The sequence below is a fragment of the Cottoperca gobio genome, chromosome 10 (assembly GCF_900634415.1).
Source record: "Cottoperca gobio chromosome 10, fCotGob3.1, whole genome shotgun sequence".
Taxonomy (NCBI): domain Eukaryota; kingdom Metazoa; phylum Chordata; class Actinopteri; order Perciformes; family Bovichtidae; genus Cottoperca; species Cottoperca gobio.
Window position 1 is genome coordinate 6,526,111 of NC_041364.1, and position 14,806 is coordinate 6,540,916.

At 40.2% G+C, this 14,806-nt stretch overlaps 2 protein-coding genes across 3 annotated transcripts; one reads left to right on the top strand and one right to left on the bottom strand.

Moving 5' to 3' along the window:
- Positions 1-404: 404 nt before the first annotated feature.
- znf518b (zinc finger protein 518B) lies at positions 405-3,551 on the bottom strand. Its single transcript, XM_029441846.1, has 2 exons — positions 3,418-3,551; positions 405-3,066 (listed from the first exon to the last, which is right to left on the bottom strand). Exon 2 carries the CDS (start codon positions 3,015-3,017, stop codon positions 567-569), a length of 2,451 nt encoding a protein of 816 aa, XP_029297706.1. The 5' UTR covers positions 3,018-3,066; positions 3,418-3,551; the 3' UTR covers positions 405-566.
- A 1,449-nt stretch (positions 3,552-5,000) lies between these two features.
- gsr (glutathione reductase) lies at positions 5,001-14,056 on the top strand. 2 transcript variants are annotated; one of them, XM_029442035.1, is made up of 13 exons: positions 5,001-5,162; positions 5,498-5,672; positions 6,398-6,424; positions 6,540-6,628; positions 7,933-8,002; positions 8,203-8,350; positions 8,966-9,020; positions 9,104-9,203; positions 9,305-9,559; positions 11,033-11,144; positions 11,662-11,793; positions 11,950-12,083; positions 13,400-14,056. In XM_029442035.1, exons 1-13 carry the CDS (start codon positions 5,101-5,103, stop codon positions 13,547-13,549), a joined length of 1,509 nt encoding a protein of 502 aa, XP_029297895.1. In that variant the 5' UTR covers positions 5,001-5,100; the 3' UTR covers positions 13,550-14,056. The 2 variants fall into 2 exon arrangements, with proteins under 2 accessions (XP_029297895.1, XP_029297894.1); XM_029442034.1 differs by lacking the exon at positions 5,001-5,162 and having other exon boundaries at positions 5,243-5,672.
- Positions 14,057-14,806: the final 750 nt, after the last annotated feature.

The following is a 14,806-nucleotide window of genomic DNA, read 5'->3' on the forward strand; positions in this document are numbered from 1 at the left end:
TCCACCGCTCATTTTTCCCCATCATTCAAACTGAGCCGTGCCGGTTCCATATCTTCATAAAGACATTGTTCGTATTCTGCTGGGCTGCCACACAACGATTTGATCATCTCAGGTGTACTGCATCTAATTCAGGTTTCTATCTTAGGGGAGCCGGAAGCCAAACATAACGAATGCAAATAAAAAAGTAAATACAGTATGTTCCCCATATTTTAGGTGAACAGCATGCATTATTCCTGCCTCAACTGTGACTAATTTACTGGTTTCTCAACCTTCTGAAACAGTTCTTTAGCATCTGTGTATTACGGACAATCCACTCCAGCAGATGCTCCGCGTTTCATCCCATTGCACTTGAATATTTCTTATCCCATGCCTATATAAACAACATACGTACAACAACATGTTTAGTGACAATCAGATTCTTTTTAAATCTTCTGCTCCCAAAGAGAAAATTACTGACCTTATAGTTTGTCTTTTTTTTTTTTTGAGGTCAACATATTCTCCTTTGTAATACAAGTTATTTCGCTATAAATGTCCACTCCTGTCCACTGATATACTGTCTGATAAATTCAGGGAAAGACTCCGACAGTGCACCCCATCACCTCATACTTCTCCCCCATCACTTTGCTCAGCCTCATTTTTAAGATTTTGCACTTTGGAGCCACCTCAAGGGCTCCTATGTCGGCCAAAAAGGCTGCTCGCTCTCCCTGGATGGAGGCCCGGGGCTTCGGATGATTGAGCACCACCACAGGCTGGTTGGGACCCGGACGTTTCACCAGTTGGTCCACCTTCAGCGGCATTGGATAAATAACTGTACAATCAGTCAGACAGCCCACGGGTACCTGAGTCTTATATTTGGATATTCGAAGTTTCAGTCCCTTCTTGTTTTTTTTCCACACGCCTACTTGTACCCTTTTCAGAGACACAGTCAGGAACTTTGAGGAAATGTCGTGGTCACTTTTTACCGTTTGCTGTGGAGGCTCTGCGGCCGGATGTACGTTTACGTGAGCGTCAATTTTGGATTCTTCACCTGTTGGAGATGTTGAATCAGGAGTGTGACTGCATTTCCTTATATCCGTTGCCGTGGTGCAATTATTTTCCTCCTTGACAAGGAAGTGGTCGTGGATCAGTGTGGGATGGTGCTGAATGCTCTTATCCTGCTCCTCCACTTTTACAGACTCACAGGTCCGCTCTGTCAATAAAAGGTTCCGGATGATGGAGCCATCTATTGTTGGCATCTGAGCGCAGTACCCCGATGTTGCCGCTTCCGTCACCTGCTCTGTGCAGCTCGCTGTCTTCATGTGATTTTGAGTTGCACTGCCAGAACTTTTACTTTTATCCATCACTATACCACGTAGAGCCATTACCAGCGGTTGCATGGAGCCTTGGACGTCTTCTGGCTGTTGACTTAATGAAAACACAGAAGAGATGACGGGGAAACCCTCCGGCTCTGCCATGTCTCCTTCCCCAGACCAAGCCAAGATCTTTGAATTTGTGCAATTGGAAAGGGACGCCGTTTTGCCAGATGGTGGCTCATTTAGTGTCCTGGGAATTGAAAAAGAAGGATGTCCAACATTATCCTTACAAACTAAAATTGCTGGAGGTCTCACTTGGTCAGCTAAGAGAACACTCAAGGAGGGGGAAGCAGCTTTTTGCTGGTCGAAGCTCACTGCCTCTTTCTTTATTTTTGAAGTGTTGTGGCGCAGCTCCCCGGGTTCCAGCTTCACGGCCGTCGACACGTCTCGAGGAATGATTTTTACGTCACTCGCGCTCCTCGGTGGGATACTCTTAGAATGCTCTGGAATTAAATTCTTCCTCTCGTCCACTGCTCTCTGAGAAACAAGTGCTCCATTGTTTTCTGGATGCAGAGCGCTCGTCAACCTGTTGACAGACCTGTTGTAGATAACCGAGTGCAGAGCTGCGCTGTGGTTCCCCAGTTCTCTCTGTGCAACTTTGATCCCAGCATTTCCTTCTCTTACAGGATTGAGGATGCTTTTGGGAACCTTGTTTGGAACGACTGTGTGATATTCCAAGTTGATTATTTCCTGCGATGTTCTTTTCAATCCTCCTTTGTCTTTGCTTACTTGATTCGGGAAGTTTTTGGGAACATTGACTGAGACAATAGCGGGACGTTCCACATTCACGGTCTTTGTTTCGCACTGTTTCCTGTTAACTGTGCACATCCCCATACTCATAGACTTCACTGTGTTTGGGTGACTTAATGCGGATAAGAATGGCTTCCCCAGCGCAGCACTTTGAGAGACTGTGGTCCTCGTGTCTTTTATCACAGACTTGTTTTCATGTTGAGAGACGAGCCTCAGCTTTAGCTCCTTCGTTCCGTTGACAGTTTTCACCTCAACAAGTTCAACCAAACAGCCTGCAGGGATCGTTACTTCCTCTGGAAGAGAAACCGTCAGAGCTCTGTTGTGCTGAATGAGTCCATTCAAAGGGGACAAATGTTCAGCATTACCATTAGAGGCATTTGATACATTTGTGTCCAGTGTTTTTCCTCTATATTCATCTTTACCCAGCTTGATTGCAGGTGTGCTCAGGGCCGGTACTTTCACTCGAACGATCGGTCGATACAACAATGGATCAGCAGGGGGCACGCTTGTTAAGGCACTGGAGACTGGAACGTGTGGACTCTTTGTTGTACCAGGTTTAGCAGGTCCTTGAATAAGGCTTTTACTGTGCAAGCGCTCAATGTGCTTCACAAGGCACAGCCTCCTCATGTAGCCCTGTCCACATTGAGGACATTTAAACGGGTACTTTGAATTGTGTTGCTTCAGGTGAGCGTTTAACTCTGTCTTACTGAATGAGACTTTTTCGCAATAAAAACAGTAAAACCTCATCGCCCGATGCTCCATCACATGCTTCTTGAAGTCTGCAGCGTCAGTAGTAGCAAATCCACATTTCTGACAACACTTCACGTTTGAAGAGCTCAACACACGATCCAAGACAGAGTTGGGATGTCCACCGTTCACAGACGACAGCATGCTTTGATAGCTGACGGGATTCATTTTCAGCTGGTCATCTGGCAGCAGGTCCCACCAATTCTGCGTCTCCCCCCTGTGAAAAGCAGATAAGAAAGAAAAACAGTGGTTGACCCTGAACTGCTGATATTACCATAGACATTAACACAAGGCCCATAGAGCCCCTCCCCCCTCCAATACAGCTCCTTTTATTTATGTGTACAGCCTGCAGTCGTTAAATCTCCAGATCACAGAATGCAATAAAAACACACAAAGCGGTTCACTACATTGATTGTATTAATCTCTTTCTTTTATATTTTTCCTGCTGCGGTGTTCATTTGAAGACTAGGAAAAAGGCCCACAACAAGAGGAGGGGGGTGGTCGCAGAGACGACGGCCCGCATTTCAACTGTTTATTTTTGCAACCTAATCAAATCCCACATACATACCTTAGAGGAGTATTGTGTTTTGATCTATAATACGTTTTTAAATGGATAAATCCTTTCTGTAGACTTGATGATAACGCTTGCCAACGCGTCCAACCGAGCCGCTTCGCTTTAGCTTGACGTCTTTGTAGCTAGGCTATCTCATTTCCGGAAAAGGGTTCTTCTCTCCTTCAAAATAAGAGCGTAAAATAAAAATAATAGTAATGTGTCTAAATGTGGCCCCTATATAATGCATTTAATGTAATTTAATTTAATTTTAGCTTTGTTGTATGTTACAAAATGATTTTTGGTGCATACTGTTGTGCATTGAGGGAATGTATACTTACTACATAAATATTCTCATTTCCTCCAACTAAATTATCTACTTAAATCACTTGTGTCCTGCAGTGGCTCAGTCAGTACTTGGACTGTGAGCCATAGGGTTGCTAGTTCAAGTCACCAACCAGACCTAAAAAATGGAGTGTGACTACTACTTGGAGAGGTCCCAGTTCACCTCCTGCCCTGCCGTGGTCCCTTGAGCAAGGCACTGTACATCCCCCCCTTTGCTCCCCGGGCGCTGTCCTATGAGCTGCCCACTGCTCCTAGTACTAGGATGGGTTAAAAGCAGAGAACAAATTTCACTCGGTGTGCTCTGCATGTGTGACCATTAAAAGAGGGTTTCATCCCTCCAAATCTATACAAATCTATTAGTTTATTAAAAAAACAATAAGGTAACAAAAAGTTAGATGGATTGACTGGAAATGTGTCTTTGGCTTCTACCAAGAACAGCAAGGTACCTATAGACATAACACAACACACTATGAAAAACATATAAATATGCAGAATACAAAATACAACAGTGCAAATTAGCAGGTAGCAGCAAATAAGTTATATCGATATTTAAAAAAAGATCTTATGAATCTCTCTAAATACATTTACAAGTACTTTACTTAGTACAATTATGAGGTACTTATACTATACTATACACTTCTACTCCACTACATTTTGTATGCAAAACGTTAATGTTATAAGTAACACATGTACTTTTGTAACAAGTCCAAATGTTGGCCCACCTTTCCCAGCTGCAACATTAAAGTGATGTACAAATTGATGCATATATATGATTTTGAAATGGGCTGTATCATGGATACTTTTACTTGTTGTACTTTAAATATATTCGAATTCTAATACATTTAAATTGCACTGTTTCCACGGCTGCTGTTATTAATTAAGTATTATTTTGAAGATTGTGACCGGAAGTTTACGCTTTTTATTTTGTTGTTTTTTACAGCTGGTGACCTGAGTGCAGCGTAGGTGTTATTCTTGAAGAAATACTACGCAAACCTGCTTTATACCCTGGGATTATTTACGCTAGTTTTCAAAATCTGCACGTAACGTTTTGATTGGCATTTCCGTTATCCACACCCCTCATATATGACAACTTCCAAAACGGCAATATTATTTTAAACTTGTCGGTGCAGTTTTAATAGGCTATTAAATCGCAAAAAGGCAACATGTTTTCATACAAAGACGGGAAGTTAAATCGTCATGTATTACTGTGAGTTCACCCAGTGACACAGGAAGTGGTTTACAGCTTTCGTAATTAACGTGATAATAAAATCAAAGCACAGGCCTTCACCGGCTGACAGATAAACAACAGCACGTAGTGGGTGCATCGAAATAAAATGTCCGAAAACGATTAAAAACATGCTGTTTGTAAGACTCGGCAGACTGCTTCATAATATGTCAGTGCCACTGGCATTACCCAGGTGAGTAATAGAGTATCTCTGTGACAAATAGTCATGCTTTTGACTGTAATTTATATCATTTATATCACTTTATCTTCAGATTTACGCCTGTCATTGTAACCCCCGCAACTGTAGCTCATGTGAGGATCACCATGACTACACGGATTTGCACACCATTGTTGCAATTCATAATGACACAGCAGAGGCTTTCACTTGACCCTCCCATTCCCCGTGAGCCCGACACACACGCTCGCGAGCTTCCTGGTTATGGCAATATTAATCCAGCTAACCCGGAGGACGCGAGCTCCCTGCTGGTTTATCCCCAGAAAGCAACTTTTCTCGTCTTTTCCTCGCAGACACGGAGGTATCATCCGCCGCAGCATGGCCTCAGACCCGGCGACAACAGAGACGACCCGGTTCGACCTTCTGGTGATCGGCGGAGGGTCCGGAGGTCTGGCCGGGGCTCGGAGAGCGTCGGAGCTCGGAGCATCCACAGCCGTTATCGAGAGTCACAAACTCGGAGGTACCTGCGTGAGTAAAACAAAATAAAAACACTACTGTTATTCTTCCCGACTACAGTCACTCACTGTGCTGTCGCCTCTGCAGCTTTCACGCACACATGCTGGTTGCCAGGTTCACTGCGAAGCCTCCGGACTCCTTTTGTGGAAGTTTGTTGTGTGTTCAACAAACATTGTAGCCCTGACATACTAAAGCTAACATCCACAGTAGAGACAAAGTCTTAACATCTCAATTAAATTGGGTTTGTTTGTTAAACAAAAAAAAAAACTATCAATCATAATAGTTTACTTCATTAAAAAACAAAGTAGACATAATAAAGTTGTAATATTTGAGACTGGTGTTTGTGCACAAGGGCTTCAATATGAGGAAGTTGATTCAGATATATTTACAGTTTGTATTTGTATTTGAAAGCATTACATATTTTAGGCATTGGACTATTACTATTTACGATATTATACCGATCATCATCAAAATATGTATTGATATTGAGATTTATTTCCAGTGCATCATGATAATATGGTCGTACTGTGCAATTCTAATATCTAATTCCATGATTTCAAGCTAAAAAAGTTTTTATTTGAAGGTTTTAATCTGGGTTGTAGTTTTCATTCACACTACAACACATACTGTGCAAATCCAGTTCAGACATCTGAAGGGTTTTCTTTTTAACACAACATGTTTGAAGGGTTTTTCAACCAGCTTACTGAATTAATTTGCTCTGTTTGAATGTTTTTCAGGTCAATGTTGGCTGTGTCCCTAAGAAGGTACACCTTTCTTTCCATAATTGTTGTAATAGTTTGAGTTTGAATTCAGAAACCTAATCATTTGAATCAAAATACGCTAGATGTGTAATCCAGTACCCTTTACCCGTCTCCACAGGTCATGTGGAATGCAGCCGTTCATGCCGAGTATCTCCACGATCACAGTGACTACGGCTTTGACGTTGGAAATGTCCGTTTCAGCTGGGAGTAAGTCACAGTATCTGCTGGTGTCTTTTTTCTTCCTTGTGCAACTACAATGAGCTCTTTCGAAACCTGTTACGGTTTGTTCCTGCAACAAAGCGGTGTCAATTTTCATAGCACAACTTCTCAGTCTGTCGTGTCCTTTTGTTGCGTTTCTTCAGTCCACTTCTCCTTCTATCTTTTGTGAGCAACATAGTTAAGTCAAGAAGATAGTTAATGATAAGCTTCTAGGAGGAGCCGCTGCCTGCAGCACCAGGAAACATTAGTCAGGGATACAAACAGTAATGCACGTCAGGGCTGGGCGGTCATTTAACGTATGCTTTTAGAAATGTATTTAAAAGGGTCTGCAGCTGTCTATATTTCCATATTGTGTGTACAATACAGTTCTCATTTATATTCAATACATCAGGGAAGAAGAAGTGAAAACATGTACAATCTATTGCAATCTTTGCAGACAAAACATGTCCTTATATTTAAACTTGTTTGAAACGGTCAGAAATGTTTCAACTCTATAGTCGGCTGCAGTTTGTTGTCGTTCATGGTTGCATTATGATGTTATCGGTTCGTGTTATTTTGTCCATCTGATGTATTGTATGTTGCAGGATCAATTGCATTGTACAAATGAGAAATCATCAAATATTTTCTAAACAAAAACAACGTTTCCTGTAACTGAAATGTGTTATTAGTGACATTAAATATAAGAGTATATTTCAGTCATCCACTTTCTGCGACTGGCAACATATCCGTATCACTCACAAGTGTTTATGATCATGAATTGTATTGTTTACAAATGCAGGAAATGCTTTAGCTTCAGACTTCAGGTGGATGTTTGCATTCCTAGATTATGCAGGAACTTCTGGTTAGGGCTGTTTTCTGATTTATTTAAGAATACAATAGGAAAGTATGGAGACAGTTGAACACTTAAAGTTTTATTCTATAAGTCTTTCATCTGATATATTTTGACAGTTTTTTTTAGTTATCAGAATAGTTTAATGCCAGTGTTTGTATATGCACATGTTGTCTGTCTATCTATCTGTCTGTTCTGAGCACAATATTATTCTCAGTGCCTTTTTATAACCGAAGCTGAATCTGTGTCCTGGTTAAACTCTTGAAATTGGCCGATCTAGGCCTGTTCCCTAAAAACTATTTGCTGGGGATGAATCTGTATTTTGGAGCATTTATTTATATAGTGCATGTTCTATTTTTGTATTCGCTGCGTACATCATTTGCACGCAAGCCTTCCTTGAGTAAATGTGGGTAAAAACATTTAAACAAACTTTTTTATCTTTGATCATTTCCTGTGTTTGCAGAGCTCTCAAGGCCAAAAGAGACGCTTATGTTGGTCACCTAAATCGTATTTATCGCAACAATCTTGACAAAGTAAGTTCATGTTTATATCACCTTAGTTACTATCTCAGTGTGTCAGTTCATATATAATCTGTATTTACTTTAGGTTAACATGTCTGGAAAATGTTTTCACTGGATTAAGAATTCTTAGACTGGTTTTAGTTTTATTTATCTCCGAAGAAGAAGAAGAAGAAGTTATTGCACGGAAAATAATGACATCTGCTTTATTTCAGGCTAAAATCCAAACTATTCACGGTCATGCCAGGTTTACAAATGATCCTGAGCCGACTGTGGAGGTCAATGGAAAAAAATATACAGCAGCTCACATCCTCATCGCCACTGGAGGGCAGCCTACAGTTTTGACTGATGATGAAGTTCCAGGTAAGACGGTGCTGTACTTAAATAATCCTTGTGTTTAGCACTGTTGACCAAGAGCAGTTTGTTTAATTGTTGGAAAAATATTCTTAATAACACCACAAATTCAGGTTCCAAATCAAATAAGAGTTTTATTCTATATTCTTGCAAGAAGGAGCTGAGTTTATACATACAAAGGATGATCAAACTCACACGCATACAGATTGTAAGGCTGCCATGTGTTGCTCTCAGAAGCAACTGTCCCCGCCTCCGTATTTATACTTAATTCAAAGGACAGGAAGTCATGAAGAGCTTCCAGGTCAGTCTTCCTTTGTTCACCCAAGATGGGGGGTTTACTGATTTGCAGAGATCAGAGGTACGAACTTACAGAGATCGAACCTATTCAGATCAGGTCGTCCTTGGTTTATTACTTGTTTACAGTAAATAACAGATATACTGCTTTGATTGATCTACAGTTCATCAGCAGTTTGTCTCCTGCCCCCTGCTGTGTTTAGCCCTCAGTTTCACCTCCTGTCTTTTGCTGTGTTAATCACTGAGTTTCTGGATTTCCCCATCATTAATTTAATCTATTAAAACTACTTTTTATAAAATGTGCAATACTGTGTTTATTGATCATTTCAGGGGGAAGTCTGGGCGTTACTAGTGATGGCTTTTTTGAACTTGAAACTCTGCCAAAGTAAGTTTATCGTATAATCTCTTTGGTGTTTATGCGATGTGTAAAGTTTGTGCCTGTAATTAAAAGTTGTGTTTTCCCAACAGGCGCAGTGTGATTGTGGGTGCAGGTTATATTGCAGTGGAGATGGCAGGCATCCTTTCCACCCTGGGGTCCAAAACATCCCTCATTATCCGACAGACGGGAGTAAGAAACCCATAGGATCACAACAAAATACTTTAATTATGTTTTATTCAAACGTGTGCATCCATGCGGTAATTTAAAATACTCTTATATTCTCTCTGTAGGTTTTGAGGAACTTCGATAGCTTCATTAGCACAAACTGCACCAAAGAACTGCAAAACTCTGGTGTGGATTTGTGGAAGAATTCTGAGGTGAAGTCTGTGTCTAAAACAGACAAGGGACTGGAGGTGACGCTCGTCACCAAAGACCCAGAGAAGAAGAACAACGAGGAGAAGATCAGCACCATCCAGGAAGTGGACTGCCTTCTCTGGGCCATCGGCAGGCAGCCCAACACTAACGGACTGAACATCGGAGAGATGGTAACAGCCTGCTAATGATGTTTACTAGAAACTAGATACTGACATGTGCAGAGGAAACAACCTTTAACATCTAAGCTCAGTGAGGAAATAATCAGATGTTCATTCGACGGACAAAATCATTTAAAATATTTTTCTTCTTTTTAATTTAAACAGGGTTTTTATTTTGCTCCTGTGAAATGCATGCAACACCCAACAATAAAATGGTAACGGTGCATTTAATACAGAACCCTGCAGCTTATCACGTCTGTCTGTCTGCAAAGGGAATTAATTAGTGTTTGGCTTAGTTTATGTTGTGTTGCCTTCATCCTGGCTGCTTAACTGTCCTGGAAGATGATAGCAGCACTGCAGATCATTTAAAGTATATTATATATATATTAGTAGTGTATTTGCTGTCTTTAAACTCAGCTTTGTGAAATAACTAGATCCAAAAACACATTATTTGGATGAAAGGTTTCATAATTTAACACCTTTTTTACATAAAAAGAGCCCAAAATAAACCAGGCATGGGATGACCTTTTTAAATCAACGATTAGGGATAATCCAGGAACAAGACGAGACGACCGTCTTTGTTCTGTTGTTGGAGGTAAAGAGTGAAATGCTTGTTAGCTCCGGGTTAACAGGCAAGTTAATAACAGATTAAAGGGGCAGTTAACCTATTTTAAGTATTACAGTCGCATAAGGAAGTGGGTTATCAAATGTTTCCATTGGAAGTTAGTACCTGATTAACGGCACATATTCTGGCTTCTCTTTTGTCTAACCTGTAATATGAAGGAGAATGTTAGTGAAATATCAAAGCAGCATTTGGGAGAATCAATAACTTGTATTAAGAAAGCAAACTAAAGGAAGTATGAAGGATAAATGATGTGACCCGTCGTTGTCATCTTAGTTGGTATTCAAGCCCCGTTTGAGAGCGTTTGCAGGGATTTGTATTTGTTACCACATAATAATGTTAAACAGAGATTTTGTGGCCTTTGCTCTGTGTATTCTGCTTTACATTTATTGCTCCGAGCCTCCGCAGTAGGATGAGTCATTGTTGTTTCTAGCTGTAAACAGAAACTAACATGTTCTTCTCTGTTGCTCACTCCTAATTTGAAAGTTTCAGTCACAAATGCACCCGGTCTGCAGCTCCGCAGCTTGTGGTTGGTGAGGCAGAGAACAGAAATGACAACAACATAAAGTATCTTCCCTCATAACCGTTGTGCATCCCAGCAGAGCTTTCTAAGGAAATAAGACAAACACTTAACTTCCCCCCCCCCCCCTCCCAAGAATAAGAATGTTATTAACCAGAAACTCCTCTTTGATATGGTCTGTGACTATATGAGTCCATAAACAATGTCCTTTTTTGAGTAACGTTTTCAAGCTGAAGAAAGCCAGTCATATGCACGAAGCCATAAAGCTTCAGAATACATGCGTTGGAAAAATAAAATGATCAGAGTTGATGATAATTCTATAAGTGTTTCTGTCTATTTGCAGGGTTTGGATACAGATGAAAGAGGCCATATCATTGTGGATGAGTTCCAGAACACCAGCAGACCAGGGGTCTACGCTGTAGGGGACGTTTGTGGCAAAGCTCTTCTCACACCTGGTAGGAAGATGCACGAATAATTCAAATATTTTTATGGAGGTTTCTTAAAAACTATACAGTCATGTTTACAATCGAGATTGGCCAGTACGGGCGTTTAAAGGGATAGAGAGGGAGGGGAGCAGGGAGGTGTCTCCCGGCAGTCTAAGCCTATAGCAGCATAACTAGGGGCTGATCCAGGGCAAACCTGAGCCAGCCCTAACTATAAGCTTTATCAAAAAGGAAAGTCTTTAGCCTCCTCTTAAATGTGGAGAGGGTGTCTGCCTCCCGAACACAAACTGGAAGCTGGTTCCACTGGAGAGGAGCTTGATAGCTGAAGGCTCTGGCTCCCATTGTACTCTTAGAGACTGTAGAGTATGTTTTAATATCTTTACATTTAGTTTTTTACGCCCAAAAGGTATTTTAATATTGGTAGCGGGAAATAATATAGCATTTTATACTTTGTTGGCACCTGAAATATTTTCCTAGGACATTTACTGTTATGCAGAGTTTCCCTCTGATTTGTTTTGTGTCGGGGCAGTTGCCATTGCTGCAGGCAGAAAGCTGGCCCACAGACTGTTTGAGGGCAAGAAGGACTCTAAGTTGGACTACTCGAGTATCCCCACAGTGGTGTTCAGCCACCCACCCATCGGCACGGTCGGCCTCACAGAAGGTGAGCAGTAGTTTCATGATCAAAGTCACACTTTTACGTGATTTTTAAATTGCCTGTATGTCCAGTGTTAGCGTCAGCTAATGTAAATACTGTATATTCATCCCAGGTCTACTCGATAAGACAATCATAGAAATGTTTAATTTGTGTTTGTCGCAGAGGAGGCCATTAAATTAAGAGGAAAGGAGAACGTGAAGATCTACAAGACTTCTTTCACTCCGATGTATCACGCCATCACGAGCAGGAAGAGCCTGTGCATCATGAAGCTGGTGTGTGAGGGCAAGGAGGAGAAGGTAGGAGTCCTCTGTTATTTACAGCTGGTGAAAAAACATTATCAATACTTTGGAGATCAAAAATGATATATCTTTTTACTTAAGTCATTTCAATTATTGTATCAGTTATAGTTATTATACATAAATAAAAACATTAACTGTTACACATTGTTTCTTATGGTACTCAACACTTAACTACAAGGAAAATCTGAAAACCTGCTTACAATTGAAATGTCCTGTTGCTGATCATTAAAGGATTAATCCTCTCTAAAAGAAAAACGCATGCCTTCTTCCTTAGTCAAGTTTTATTTATATAGCACATTTCATACGACTAGCATAGACTCGATGTGCTCCAAAATAAAAAGCATAAGTTAATAGGCATTGCAAGTTGAGACAAAGTGCAAAAGAAAGTGTGTGTGTGTGTGTGTGAGATAGTGTGTGTGATAGTGTGCGATAGTGATAACAAAAGTAATACCTACTAGTATCAGCACACTAGCCTTCATCAGTAACATGCTAATTAGTCTAAGTGAACCCAATACCAGTAAACATACATCAGTTAAATCCTGTAGGGAAAAAGTATAAATGTATAAAAACAGCTTTTAATACTTTTTTCAACATTTGTTGTTTGGCTGCTTAGGATAAAAAAAAAAAAACAGTCTGAGTTTGACATGAGACTTAAACGGAAAATTTCAAATAGTGATGCTTTTGTCTTGATGCACCAACACTGTAATCAGGACTGCAGAGAGAAATGCATCTATCATGGTCGACGCACAAAGAGAAGGTTGACGAGTCCACAATGCAATTCGCCCACAGAATGCATCACATTTTGAGTACGAAGGTGTCTACAGGATTATCTCTCCTGCTCTTACTATGTTGAAATGGTTTTCTCCACCTTCAAATGCTGTATAATCCACAGCTGACGCAACATGTTGACACCCAATCTCTGCAGGTCGGAAAGTCGAACATTAAAATTCCAATACATAACCTTTTACGTGTTATTTTGAACGCCAACATCTGCAGTGATTTTCAAAGCAATCAATTAAACTTGATCTGTATAGCAGCTTTCATACAGGTTTGTGCAGTTTGAAAGGATTCATAGATTACTGACGAGCCAAAGTGTAGACTGTGAAAAGCACAAACTCGTGCCAGAGGATCCGTACTGGTTCATACACTGTAAGCATGTGAGGCATTAAGGCTGACGCAAGACCATAAAGTGCTTTTAAAAACAAGTTTAATGATGGTTTTAAAATCAATACGGACAGGAAACCAATGTAAGGAGTTTAAAACGGATGTAATGTGTTCTCGGCTTCAAAGACGGACTTGTTTCTTCTCCCCAGGTGGTGGGCCTGCACATGCAGGGCCTGGGCTGTGATGAGATGCTGCAGGGCTTCGCTCTGGCTATCAAAATGGGTGCTACCAAAGCAGACTTTGACAAGACCGTCGCCATTCACCCCACCTCGTCTGAGGAGTTTGTCACGATGCGTTAATGCAAACTCAAACCCCCCCCCCCCCCCTTGCTTCCCTATACGACCAGCAACCCAGACCAGCATACCAGGACAGAGATGCTCCTCTGTACCCCTCTCGCATCAAAAACTCGCTTTCTAAAACTACATACTTCCATTTTTTTTTCTCATTTAAGTGACCTTATTCGTGCGCAGTGTTACATCTTTTCTAATTTTTGACTAAATGGACCAAGACCGAGTTATGGCCCTATTGAACTGTACTGTGGGTCTTGATTAGTGATTGAATACTCCGAATTCCGTTTTAATGATTGTGAAATGAAAGTGATGGCTCTGCAGGTATTGTTAAGTGATCGCATGGGAAATCAAAAAAAGACTTCTCTCCTAGTGTATGTGTTTGATTTGTCAGTCATTTGTCAAATGCATATTACAAACACTGCTGCTACTTAAAGCAGCTATTTACTACCAATGCAAGGTCATAACATATCTACTGTACTGTTCTAAAGATTCAATAAACATGCAGGTTTTTCTTAACTGTTGTGAATCCCTTCTCTTCATTCTGTGACTAAGACTTGTTTTTTTATTTCACTGCTGTGTTGAAACACTCTTCCCTACCAGTACCCTTCCCTGTCTGTGTTTACAATTGACATGGGTTGAGCAATGAGGGAAGTAGTTCTCATATTGGGATGGAGGGAGCTGTATTCCTGTTCATAATGTCAAAATATGTGATAATAGATTATATTTGTATTGTGGTATTACTTGTTTTACCTTGTTTAGCAATCTCTCACCACTGGTTATTTTGGTACAAAAGTATTTTAAGATTGCAAAGAAAGAAAATGTTACCTTTTAGACTTTTCTTTTAAACAGTTTCATGTTAACCGCATGAAGATGACTGGGACAAAAAACATTTTTATAGCAACTTTATTTAAAACACATCCAAAATGAGTACAGTGACAAACTCTATACTGTAAAATTCAAAGATTCCTGTCTGAAACTAATTCACAATTTAATTTATTTTTGAAAGCAACATTAATGTATATAGTAGTTTTTTATAATGCTTATATTAACTAGAAATTCAATATTCTTGTTCTTCAATATTACTCCTAAATGCATAGTTTTGAAGTAAAAGTAATCCTATCACAAGCATAAACCAAGTGCTCTGTTTCTACATTTGTACACTATGAACTTTCAAACTTATTAATTAATTCAATTGAAGGATACATTTCATTTACATTTTTAAAATATAGTTATTTATGTTCAGAAGGATCAGGAACAAATATTCAA